At 32.8% G+C, this 14,101-nt stretch overlaps 1 protein-coding gene across 1 annotated transcript in view; it reads right to left on the bottom strand.

Annotated features, from left to right (window-relative positions):
* The window catches only part of LOC140972181 (bidirectional sugar transporter SWEET17-like), a 38,628-nt gene extending 31,621 nt beyond the window's left edge, over positions 1-7,007 (bottom strand). The window contains exons 1-4 of the mRNA XM_073434645.1: positions 6,828-7,007; positions 6,752-6,787; positions 6,449-6,659; positions 5,534-5,695 (exon numbers count right to left, since the gene is read on the bottom strand). Coding sequence (XP_073290746.1) covers positions 5,534-5,695; positions 6,449-6,659; positions 6,752-6,787; positions 6,828-6,862 — 444 coding nt within the window. The 5' untranslated portion in view covers positions 6,863-7,007. The remainder of the gene's footprint in view (positions 1-5,533; positions 5,696-6,448; positions 6,660-6,751; positions 6,788-6,827) is intronic.
* Between the last annotated feature and the right edge of the window lie 7,094 nt (positions 7,008-14,101).

Genomic DNA, 14,101 nt, shown 5'->3' with positions numbered 1-14,101 from the left:
GAGATGGACTCTATCTATTCGAACCAAATATGGTCCTTAGTAAATTCACCTTAAGGAATTATACCCATAAGATGCAAATGGATTTATAGAAGGAAACTTGGGGCGAATGAGAAGGTAGTGATCTTCAAAGCGAGATTGGTAGCATAATTATATACTCAAAGGCAAGGTGTTGACTATTAGAAAACATTTTCTCTAGCCGGGATGTTTAAGTCCATTAGGTTACTGCTAGATATAACAGCATGGTATGACTATGAAATATGACATATGGATGTGAAGAAACCGTTCCTTAATGGTGAGTTTGAGGAAGAGATTTACATGTCTCAACCCGAAAGATTCACATCAATAGGAAGTGAGCATAAAGTATGCAAACTTAAGAGATCCATTTATGGACTCAAGCAGACATCTAGGAGCTGGAACCTCAGATTTGACAACACTATCAAAGAGTTTGATTTTTTCAAGAACTCTGAGGAACTTTGTGTATACAAATAGGTTATTGGGAGTACATTGACATTACTAGTACTTTATGATGATGACATGCTACTCATTGGGAATGATATTGGAATGTTGCAACCAACCAAAGTATGGTTAGCTAGTAAATTCTTCATGAAGGATATGGGTGAAGCATCATATGTATTGGGATTATAAATCTATAGGGATAGATCAAAGAGGATGCTAGGTCTCACCCAGTCCACATATATCGATATCATACTGAGGAGATTCTCTATTAAGTAGTCCAATCTAAGATATCTTCCAATGTGTCATGGTGTGACTTTATCCAAGTTGATGTACCCTAAGATTGATGAAGAGATAGAAACCATGAGTTGCATTCCATATGCGTCTACAATAGACAGTATAATGTAGGGTATGATATCTATTTGATCTGATATTGCATTTTCACTTAGTGTTTCAATCAAATATTAATCGAATCCCAGTCCATTGCATTGGAAAGCCGTGAAGGACATTCTTAAGTACTTGAAAAAAACTAAGAATTTGTTCTTGGTTTACATGAGTGGTGAATTTAAACTCAAAGGCAATAATGATTCTAGCTTCCAATAATATGTGGATGATTCTAAATCAACCTCCGGATTTGTATTCAAGCTCAATGGTTATGCTGTCTCTTGAAAGATTTCCAAGAAAGACACCACATCGGATTCAACCATTGAGGTCAAATACATAGTTGCATCGTCTATAGCAAAGGAACGGGGTTGGATGAGAAATTTCATTCAAGAGTTGAATATCATTCCTCAAACAGTTGAGATAGTCCCAGTCTACTGCGACGACACCGGTGCCGTTGCGCAAGCAAAGGAACCGAGATCTCATCAGCGATCCAAACATATACTGAGGATATAGTGCCCAAAACTAGTACACGTAAACCCCATGCATGATTGAATTAGTTTTTTTATTTAGTTAATAATTTAAGCAATGCATGCTATGTGTTAAATTATTTTTAAAATATATATTTATTTTATTATGCAATTTTATTATATTTATGATGTTTTCACGAGCTTTAGTTTTTCATAAGAATGTTCGATACCGAACCAGGAAAGGAGAACAGAGATGATTAAGATGTTAAAATTTTAAATTTATATTTTTATTTTAAGTCAAGAAAATAGTATTTTAAAGGATTTATAAATTTTTGCATTTTAGGACTAAATTTAATTTATCGAGTTAGATAAAAGTATGTTAAGCATTTTATTTAACAAAAATTCAAAAATAAGGAATTTAAATACATCCACTTGAAATAAAATATTTTAATAATTATTTTTATGGATTAATTAATCTAATTAGGTGATATTTAATTATGGTTAGAATTTTAAAATTGTAGGACTCTTTATTAAAAATTGAAAGACTTAATTAGTAATATAAATTGTAAGATCTTCGCATAGGGTGACGACCGCGGGTTTGGCTTCGGGTTGGTGATTAAGCTGGACCAGGGTGCGTAGGTCTATGCGGGGTCTTAGGGTCCCGGGTTAGGCATGTATTGGTTGGTTAGGGCCCGATTGGTTGGAAATAACTGCTGGAGTCGAGAACATCAGCTTGCGCGCATATGGAGAGGCGTGACAGGGGTGCACGATTTTGTGTGGATTCAATGGGTTCTAGTGCATTATGGGCTCAAACGGGATGGACCCGAGGCTTAGGTTATGTCTAAGGGTCGAGTCTGGGGTTTGGTTCGGGTTCTGTTACAAGTTGGAATCAATAGGAAGTAGTACGGAATGCATGGGTGCTATGGCTTCACTTTTGGGACATCTTGTGTCTATATGGTTTGTTGTGCATGGTACGAGGTTCGGGCATGGTTCGGGGCTGATTTAGGGCCTTTGGCAGTAGGTTAGAATGTATTTTATTTATAGGTTGAGTCCCGAGTCGAATGGTACGTCCTAAGTGGTTCTATTTAATTCGAGAGTTGTATGTGTCAAAATGAACCTTGTAGGCTGTTTTGGGTATAAATTTTAGTATATAGGGGCAGCATATCCAAGGACAATCTCACGAGGTTCAAGATGTTCATAAGTATGTATGAAGTGCAAAATAATTATTTTTGAGATATGCGATTTGTCTTGTGGCCAAATTATGTTACTGATTTAAAAGTCGGAGAACGTGTCCGGAGACCTCTGCAATCTCTTCGGAGGAATTATGTTATGTTAGGGAGCATACATCCAGTCCAAGGGATGTAGTGATCTCTGTCGGCCCATTACTATGGTTTAGTTTGATCAAAAGAATTATGTTATGGGCCACTTGCATTGAACAAAATTCTACCCAAAATTATTTACGATTATGATTACGATGACATGCACAAAAATATTATTTTACGAAATTTTTTATACAAGAAAGTCGTGTTATACATATTTATGCTTATATTATGCTATGTACGAGCAATTTTCAAATTGCATGGATTTTTATTACGTATTACTTGTTGTTTATGGTTAGGCATGCTGAGTCATTAGACTCACTAGACTTGATCGATTCAGATGATTTAGTTGAAGAGGCTGGCCGGGGGTGGTGACTAGTGACCAAGCTCGGGCCAGTGGCAGTGCAAACCCGAGAACCTTGTTGCTTTAGATATTTTATTATGCACATTTTTAAAATATCTACTATAATTTTATACACTGGTCAGTTGAGATTTTTATTAGGCTTTTTAAAGTTATGATGGATGTTTTTAAACTAAGGATTTTATAGTTTTTGTATTTAAATAATGGAGTTTTAATAATAAATTTTATTTAAGTACGATTGATGACCGTTATTTATTTTACGACTTATATTTATAATAAATTGGTTAAAAAGAAATTTTAATATTTTTCCTCAAATATTAAAATATTAGTATTTTAAGGCACGGTTCGTCACAGGAGAAGTTCCACATAATCTGTCAGATGTTGAAAAAAAGAGACCTATTAATAGAGAAAGTCGTCCCTACAGGTAACGTTGTTGATCCACGGACGAACACCCTGCCAAGACCATTGTTTGAGAAACATCATTAAGCAATGTGTCTAAGATCAATGGGTAGTTGGCTATAGGACAAGTGAGAGATTGTTAGTGTACTTGTCCAGCGAGCCAACTTGTGGTTTGAGCTTCATTGACTCTAATATAAAAACGTTTTATATTTTAATAATATTTTACGATTTTATCCAAAAATGACATTTACTTAGATACCATGTAAACTGTATAGATAAAATCCTTGAATATATAAAATGGAGCAGCATGAGGTCTGCCTCTCAACATAAAATAATGAAACTCATTAGGAATTAATTGCATCAAATATTCTAAACATGTTCCTAGTCGAATCAGTCACCCCTTAAAATAAGGATAAAGGTCGATTTTGAGACTAGCATCTGTGATGTAAACGTCATGTTTTCATTGGTAAGTGCATTGAGATTTCCATTCATACAGATGAGTGATCACGAACTGTCCAAGTGGTTATATCTTGTTGAATGGAATAGTCTGCGGTTATGATTGTATATAATTAGTCCTTTGATATGAGACAACGTAGAGGCTCTACGTACTAGCATTTATTTTGATTCGTTTACGACTCCCTTGAGGGTCATCAAATGATGAAGTTGGGTGTGGTTTTGAAATACATAAAAGCAAATCCGTTGTATTAGGGGATTCATCATTTGCCTACAGGTGAAGATATCTTTATGATCTGATGAGTTAATGGTACAGCTCTCTGGATATAGTAAAACATGTGCATTTTAGAAAGGTGTTTCCTAAGTTTTACATACCAAGGGAGGAATCTCGATATATCAATGGTTGCAGATTCGATCGAGATATATGAGTAGAAGAAATCCTACTATACGCTAACCATAACTTAAGGTTCTTGTAGGCATTATCAGCGATACCTAGGAGATCATGGGAAAATTCTACTAGACACTCTTACCATGATCCGATGGGTGCAATACAAATGAGTTCTGACATTCTTGATCAAGGCGTTGATGAAAAGAATAGGGCTAATTAGGATAAACCTGAATAAAAATAAATGTTATTCTGAATCACATGTACATGTGAGCCCAGAGATAGTTATATCCCTAAACCATTGAGCGTCACATATGTATCAGATTATGTGTTTCCGTTGAGAAAGTCAAAGTTCAAGGAGATAAATTTGGCAATTGTTGTTTGATTAAGATCAAACAGAATGCCTATAAAAGAGTTTATAAGTTGATTCCATAGGATGGAAAAAATGAAAATTAGCTTAACTGATAATCGACTCACAAAATTGGAAAATGAAAATTTTGATATTCGAAATTTTCAATTTTCATTATATTAACAAGATTTGTATCCTTCATATATCATCGATGTCAAATCGTCGATCGTAGATATAATGAGTTTACAATTATTCATTTAGTGAATTTTCATCATAAGCTTTTTGAAATAAGATATTTCGGCCGTGAGTTTCTTCCACCGTTGCCGCCGCAACGATTTCGAATTTTTTAAATTTGTGTGTCATAGTCTCAACGCATAAAATGTTTGTGATTTTTAGTACAATCCAAACAAGTAACAAAGTTTCCGATCATTGACTAAATTTGACGATCAAAGAGAGATCCGTTCGAAGAGATATAAAAGAAGTGCCAACTGCGCTAATCTTCAGACTGGTTCGGTGTTTAGCGTATCGAACCAGTCCGAGGTGTTTAAATTGATACGAAACCCAAAGAAAGTTTCGAGCGTCGAAACTAAAAATTTCAAACTTTCGCTGTGCTTTGGGTCCGAAAAACATCAACATAAACTTAAAACACCACGTTTTTATTGTTTTACTCACTAAAAAAATTATTACAGCCAACAACTAATAATCTCTTTTGTACTTTCTATATAGATGCCAATATTATTTTTAAAAAAAAACTCACAGTAAATCCGTTTGTCATAATTCCCTCCATATTATTTTAGTTAAAACACTCTCGAGTTAAAATTTAAAAGGTATAATATCAATCAGAAGATAATTTTAAAATAAAATCATAAAAACCCCTAAAAAATTTATATATAATTGTGTTGTTTACTTGTTCGATAATATTTTTTAGGGGAAAAAANTATATAGACACACACACACACTTACCATGCCTGCAAGAGGAGAACCATACATAACAATATTTAGTCCAGAAGCCATGTAGCCAGTCGCATTAATCCTCATTTCCCCATTCAACAGCAAATATGTCACGCATAATACAGCTGCTAAAAATCCAACATTGAGAATCCCAAACAAAATTGCTGTTTTACCCTGTTTAAAAATAAAATTGACCATCAAAATAATTTTAAATTTTTTTATAATAAATCATTATTATCGAAATGTGGTGTTTATTTTTATTTATAAAAAAAATGATTACATAATTAACGTTAACTATAATAAAGCCACTAACAATCACATAGTTATTCATTCGTACAATTTGTAAATTTCATATCGCTTCTTGTACATATTTTTCAATTGAATTAAATATTTTTTATAATTAATTATTTATCATGATTAAAATCAAAAATGCTATATCCTATACTTTTTGAAAATTACGGATAATAAGAGTATAGAAAATTAAATTTAAAATAATATATCCTGTACTTTTTGAAAATTATGGCAAATACGAGTATAGAAAATATGGTACCTATACAAAATTATAATTTTTTTATGAAAACGGAAAAAAGAACGTTATTATCTGCAATTACTTGAAATAACCAAAATAGTTCGCTATATATATAAACAAAAAAACTCTTGTGAGAATTTCTCATAGGCCAAATTTGTGAGACAGATATCTTATACGAAACGACCCGTGAAAAAATATCATTTTTTATGTAAAAAATATTACTTTTCACTGTAGGTTTAAATTGGGTTGGTCAGTATAATGAATATAGACACGTGAGATGTTTCATAATAAATTTATTCTATTATAAAATAGATAATGATTTTTTTAAAAAAAATATAAAATAGATAGCATGGATGAAAGATTAATAAATGTTAATTTATATATATAATAATACTCACCTTTTGAAATGGAGGAGCACATAAAAGAAACAAAAAGACATATACAGTCTCAACCACCACGCCGAATCCATTAACGGTGGCCACAAGATAACTTCCAGGCTTTATGATTCCATAGTATGTCCAGAGAGATGAATTCAACAGCGTGCAAATGTATGCAAGGCTCTCAAATTCCTCTGTTGATCTGTTCTTCACTATTCTCCAAAATGTCTTCCTGAAACAACATATATATCAATCCATCCATTTCACACACACCAATTAGTACTTAAATCAAATTTGTATGTATAATCATAAAAAAAAACTTACACTGGAGAAAGAAACATAAGAACTGAGATTATGTTNTATATATGCAGGTTGGAGATCATGTGTGTATTTATATGTACCTATGACACCAACAATCAAAAGTAATTCCACCATTTTTGACCTAAGCAAAAGAAAAGAGAGAAGAAAAACGATCGAATGTTGATATTTTGTATAGAATCGAAGTTTTGGCTATGTATTTATATTGAATCCCGACCGACAAAAATAAAAAATCTAGTGTTGATTTCTGTTGTTGGTTATGTTTTTAAGAACATAAGTCGTGATTAAAAGTGGCTGTAGAAACGTGAATAAATTGAAGGAAGAAAAGTTTGTGTTTTTATTTATTTATTTATTTGTTTATTTTATATATGCTATGTTTCACGTGTGATTCGTATCTACACATTAAATTTTAATACAGTTATTTTAAGTACATATACTAAATTTGGTTACCAAGTGATTGCACTTTACAATTTGTTCCTTTCAAATGCTAATGTTGTTGTAGTACCGTTTTCTCGCTCCCAAAATGCAGAGGAAGTTAAAAAATTTTAGTTTTGATGTTCTAAACATTCTTTGGGCATCATATGATTTAAAAATTAACAGGGTGTTTATATTTGTTTGCCTTTGGGTATTTGACGCTTGATACCAAACCAATCCGAGATTAGCGGATTAGTCATTCTTGTAAATCTCTAGGAACGGATCTCCCTCCTTTGATCGCCCAATCAAGTCCAAGATTGGAGACTAGATTTCCTCGCTTATAACGTATTAGAGATCAAAACAAACATTGCGTCAAGACTGGATCGCCGAAAATTTCTTGTGAATTAATTATAGGGGTGGCTGAATTTTTCCTTAATGGAGAGGGATGGAAAAATTTTCTCTGTCAAAATCTGGGTGTGAAAACTTGTCTTATTTCATGTAACCCTTAATGAAATATTTATTAGGTTTGATTCATGATCATATCAATAATCCCGCTCATATTAAGATTCATAATCNCACGAGAATCATGTACATATAGTAGTCACTACTACAACTAACATTATTATTATATAATTAGTAGATTCTAAATTCATTAAATAAATAATTGTAAACTCGTTACAACCTCGATCGACGATCAGACAACGTCGATGTATCGAGATTACAAATCTTGTTCAAATAATGAAAATTTCGAAGATCAAAGTTTTCATTGATTCATTTTTGGTAGCTACCAATTTTGTGAACTATTTCATCAAAATAGACAGTCACACTCTCCTAACTTAATCAACAATTATGCTAACTTCCACATCTTTCATCATATGTAATCAACTTATAAACTCCTTTAAAAGAAATCTGTTTGATCTCAATCAAACTACAGTCATCATATTCAACTCCTTGAATTTGACTATCTCAATGGAAAAATAGAATTCGATACTTGTGTGACCCTCAATGATTTAGAGATATAGCTAACCGTGAGTTCACCACTTCTTGTGATACAGAATAATATTCATTCTAATTCGGGCTTATCCTAATTAGTCTCATTCTTTTCATCAAATTCTTAATCAAAAATATAATAACTCAAGTCTGATTGCACCCATCGGATCATAGTAAGAACGTCTAGTAGCAGCGCCCCATGATCCCGTAGGTATCAATAATAGTGCGTGTAAGAACTATAAGTTATGGTTAATGTACAATACGACCCCTTAAGCTCATATATTCCAATCGAATCTGCAACCATTTGTATATAAAGAGTTGCAAATAAATTCAATAACGATATGATATATCTTTGAGTAATAATAATGACATAATATGTGTAACCGAGAAAACACCTTTCCAAATTGCACATGTCTTAATCCGGCCATAAGATATCTTCACCCGTAGGCAAAAGGTGAATCCCCCCTACAATCTATTGACTCCTATGTATTTTGAAACTACAGCCAACCTCGACACCTGATCACCTTCAATGGAGTCGGTAAACGGATTAAAGTACATGCTACTATATAGAGCTTTTAGGCTGTCCCAAGTCAAATGACTAATGGTTTACAACCATAACCGTAGACTATTCAACTCGATAAGTGATCACCACTTTGACAATCTGAGGGAGGGTTGTTCAGTGCATCATCATATGATCATCCATCTGTATGAAAGGACATCTTCATGTTGTTACTAATGAAACATAAAGTTTTACATCACATATGTTATTCTCAACCTCAAGAAACATTTATCATTATTTTATGTGGTTGATTCGACTAGAAACATATTTAGAATATATGGTATACTTCATAATGAGTTTCATGATCTTACGTTTAGAGCCAGACCTCATGGATCAACTGTTGTGTCTTTCTTTGAAATCTTCAAAGAGACAACACCACTATTGAGCTTGAATATTAATCCAGAAGTTGATTTCGAATAATCAACATCTGATTGGAAGCTAGAATCAATATAAACTTTCAATTTATCTATCCACTCACGTAAACCAAGAAAAAAATTTAGTTTTTCTAAAGTACTTAAGAATGTCCTTCACGATCTTCCAATGCAATGGTCTGAGATTCGACTGATATCTGCTTGCAACTCTCAGTGTAAAGGCTATATCAGTTCGAGTATATATGATAACATACATTATACTGCCTATGACAGAAACATAAGGGATATAGCTCATGGTTTCTATCTCATCGTCGGTCTTAGGGCACATAGAATTAGATAGAGTCACACCATGACACATTTAGAGATATAATCTCTTGGAATCTTTCATAGAGAATCTCCTCAGTGTAGTATTAATATAAATGGAATGGGTGAACCCTAGCATCCTCTTTGATCTATCCCTATAGATCAATATTCCTAATATATAGGATGTTTCACCCATATCCTTCATTGAGAATTTATTAATTAACCGTACTTCAGTTGACTGCAACATCCTTAAATCATTCCCAATGAGTAGATATGTCATCAACATAAAGTACTAGGAATGTCACTGCACTCCCACTAACATTTTTTTATATAAAAGGTTCCTCAGGGTTCTCAACAAAATCAAACTCTTTGATAGTGTCGTAAAATATGAGGTTCCAGCTCTTTGATGTCTGTTTGAATCCATAGAAGAACCTCTGAAATTTGCATACTTTATGCTCACTTCTTATTGATGTAAATTGTTCAGGATGAGACATATGAATCTATTACTTAATGTGACCATTAAGGAATGATGAATTCACATCTATCTTCCATATTTCACAGTCATAACATTCTTACATGACTAGCAATATCCTAATGGACTTAAACATTACAACTGGAGAAAAAGTTTCCTCATAGTCAATACATTGCCTTTGACTATATTTTTTTGCTACCAATCTTTCTTTGAAGGTCATTACCTTCCCATCCACTCCAAGTTTCCTTTTGTAAATCCATTTGCTTCCTATAGGAACAATTCCCTAAGGTTGATCTACTAAGCACAATACTTTGTTTGAATACAAGGATTCATATCGTACTGCATGGATTCAAGACATTTAGATGAATCGGCATCAGACAATGCTTCTTTGAAGTTACTTGGATCATATCTAGGAAGGAGCTCATTCAAGAAGTAGGCTCATCCTCTTAAATAGCCTTAAAACCCTTTCAGATAACCTAGGAGCTAGGGTTTCTTAAACTGGATGTTGAGGGTGCAAGTTCTACTATTTCAGAAGTGGGTGGATCTCGAATCTCTTAAAGTTCTATCATTCCGCCTTTTTTATCCAATAGAAACTCATTCTCCAAGAAGATGGCATTCCTAGAAACAAACATCTTTTTTTTATTGGGATTAAAAAAATGATATCCAATGAAATTCTTTGGATATCCCACAAAGTAGCACAAATTGGCTCTACTATCCAATTTGTATCTCATTGCCAACTTCACATAAGCAGGACATCCCTATATTCTTAAGAAAGAATATATGGGTGGTTTTCCTATCCATATCTCATATGAAGTTTTATCCACTTCTTTTATATGGACTTGGTTCAATAACATTGTTGCAGTTTCAAGCACACATGGCCAAAAGGATGGCGATAATTCAGTGAATCTCATCTTAAATCGAACCATGTGCCTCAATGTTCTATAACGTCGTTATGACACTCCATTTAACTGGGGTGTGGCAAGGTAAGTGCACTGTAAGAGAATATCATTCTTCATAAGGTAGTTTTGAAACTCAGTACTTAAGTATTCTCCACTTCAATTAGATCAAAGTGTTTTAATACTCTTTCCTAATTGTTTCTCGTCTTCAGCTCTGAATTCTTTGAATCTTTCAAAGACTTAAAACTTGTATTTCATTAAATATGCATACACATACCTCGAGAATTTATCAGTAAAGGTAATGAAGTAGGATTGGTCATATATCTTGCTAACACTTAGCGGGCCAGACATATCTGAATAGATCAAATCCAATAGATCATGTGCACATTGCACTTTCCCTAGAAAAATGTTTTGGTAATCTTTTCTTTCAGAAAAGACTCGTATGTTTCAGGAGAGTTAATCTCTGATATGTCAAATATTCCATCTCCCACTAGCTTGTGCATACTTCTTTGAGAAGTATGTCCTAACCTAGCGTGCTACAAGTGTGCTTGATTTAGACTATCTTGTTTTTTCTTCTTTGTTGTTGATATCATGTTTATTAGAAAATCGTTAATTGGAATATCTTTTATTTTAAGTTATAAATATTGTTTTGTAATTCGCCCGTTTTAACTAAACATTCATTCTTGTAAATATTGTAAACACCTTTAGCAAATAAACAAGAAAATCCATCTTTATCAAGTATAGAAATGGAAAACTAAGTTAGGAACATATAAAATGTCTTTTAAAGTAAATTATTTTTTAATACTAAGTAAATGTCTCCTACGGCCTTCCTGGTAACTCGTGATCCATTGCCCCATCCTCGAGAAGGTCTCAACATTTCTTAATCTTTTAATTCTTGTCATCACCTACAAATCATTGCATTTATGAGATTCATATCAAATATCTAATACCCAGGAAGTTGAATTAATTGAGACATTTACTTCAATATAAAACACACCATTTCCAGAACTCTTCTGTTCTAGATATTCCTTGCCATTACGCTTCCAATGTCAAAGATTTTTGCAGTGGAAGTAAATATATTCTACTTTATCGGGCTTTGTGGGCCCTTTATAAATGTTTGAAGCTTCATTCTTACTTGGTTTGTTTTTCTTGGAAGATGCAGAACGTTTCTTTCCCTTTTCTTTTGGGCCTTTTTTCGTTCCATATGAGGAGTCCACTAGGAAAACATGTTTTCCGTCTTGATGGTTGCTTCATAGCCAATAAACATGTTGACCAACTCTCAAGGCTGGCCTCCAACTTGTTCCTATTGATGTTTACAACAAACACATCAAACGATGGTGCTAGAGACAGTAGTAGAATTTCCAAATACAATTTGTTTGGAATAACAAGGTCAATGCCCACTAGCTTTTCGATGAGCCCAATCATCTTCACATCATGTTCATGGATCGTTCTCGTAGGTGTGATATCATGAGCTCCTTGACAATAGCATGCTTTAACAGACATGTTTGTTCACCATACAACTATTGCTGATGATTGTGAATGTCAGCAACATTTACAGCTTTCTCAAGCCACATCTACGATTCTTTTGACATAGAAGCCATCATATAGCTCTTAGCTTTTAGTTTATGATCCCACCATTTCTCAAGCTTAGCCAATTCCTCAGCAGGGGCATTGCTAGCAACCGTTTTCGGAGGCGCTTTGTTAAGCACATATGCTATTTTCTAAGAATTTGAAACATTTTAAATTTCTTAGCCAATCTAAGTAATTGGTTTCGGTTAGCTTGTTTTGATAGAGTATAACAGACATCGTATTTCACGACAATATCGTAAATATACTGAAATAGAAACAGAATAAACGCTGCTAACTAATTTAAAATATTTTGTAAGATAAAAATAAGAACTTTTGTTTATATGAATTTCCTCCCACTATTTTAATATTTTCACCACCTCCAATAAAAATGGGAAATTCAATTTGCTTAGTGAGTACGCAAGACCCAATTAGTAAATTATCATCTCAATTATATTGGCAAATCATTATTTTTAATAGGTAGAGCCCAATTGCTACACTTTGCAATCCTTACAAACTTTCGTCTCATGTTTGATAAGGGTCAACTAATATTGTGTTGTTTATCTTTGCTGTCGAGCACGACCCATCAGTCTTGAATCTTAGTAGATGGTCGTCATGAGATGGTCGTCATGAGATCCTCAATTATCTAAGTCAAAGTAATGGGAGTTCCACATAATTCACATAAAACATATCAGTAGAAGTCACAACTTTTTGGTGTCAAGATCTACCCAATTATCCAGGCCAAGGTCTAATCACGGTAGCGTTCATCATGCCACCATCGTTTATAGAAGACAAATAAATACTAAAATTTATTTTTTTATTTTTAGTGGGTTTGATTAAAATTTTGGATCTTATAAAAAATGAGATATTTTAATTTTAAAAATTTGTCTCATTATTAGTTTTAAAATCTCATACCATATTAGTTTGTATGTTTTCCGAATTCATGCAACTCTTGCTATTATATCTATATTAATGCACATACTGATTATTTATAATATATCACTTGTATTATAAATAATAAAAGATTATCGATAATCGAGAGCTAATTGATCCATATGAGCCATATATTGATCTATGTCTAAAACCTAAGTAAATGCAGAGATGCAAATATAATATTATATACGCTTCCAATATTTTGCATTTCTTCGATCTTTAAAACTGTTGAAAATATGGGTCCACTATTTTCAAATCTTGATCTCTCATTAAATCTAATATTTACATTAAATTTCCATGACACATTATAAACAAATTTAGGGGTCGGAACTGGACTTAAACCAGGCCCACTTTATATAATTATCAAATAATTAAAACACAACATGTAAAATATCATAACATACACCTAGCAAATTGGTCATTGTTTTCAATTATCATTTTACCATATAATATCAAATATTATATTAAATCCATAATATAACGTATTATCAACAAATCATGTATATTATAAATTTATCACTAACCACCATAATTTGAAATAAATTAATTAGTTAAATAAACATAATTATTTAACTTCAATGAATTCATCCATAATTAAATTTATCGTAAAACATCTTTTACTATAAATAATTAATATAAAATTCTAAATATTTATTTTATAAGAAAAATTCCATAATTTTAAAAATTTCCTTTTCAAGGACTAATTTGATTAATTTTTATAAAATATTAATTTGACCCAAAAATTTTTTAAAAAATTCAAAAATCTCCTCAAGCGCAAAAATTTTAGCCTTAGTGGTTACGGCTGCTCGAGACACTCTCAGACACCCTGCCCATCTTCCGTCTGCCCGCCCG

This window comes from Primulina huaijiensis, chromosome 3 (genome assembly GCF_012295235.1).
Source record: "Primulina huaijiensis isolate GDHJ02 chromosome 3, ASM1229523v2, whole genome shotgun sequence".
Taxonomy (NCBI): domain Eukaryota; kingdom Viridiplantae; phylum Streptophyta; class Magnoliopsida; order Lamiales; family Gesneriaceae; genus Primulina; species Primulina huaijiensis.
The sequence above is the reverse complement of the archived record's forward strand: the minus strand, read 5'-3'. Positions and strand labels throughout refer to the sequence as shown.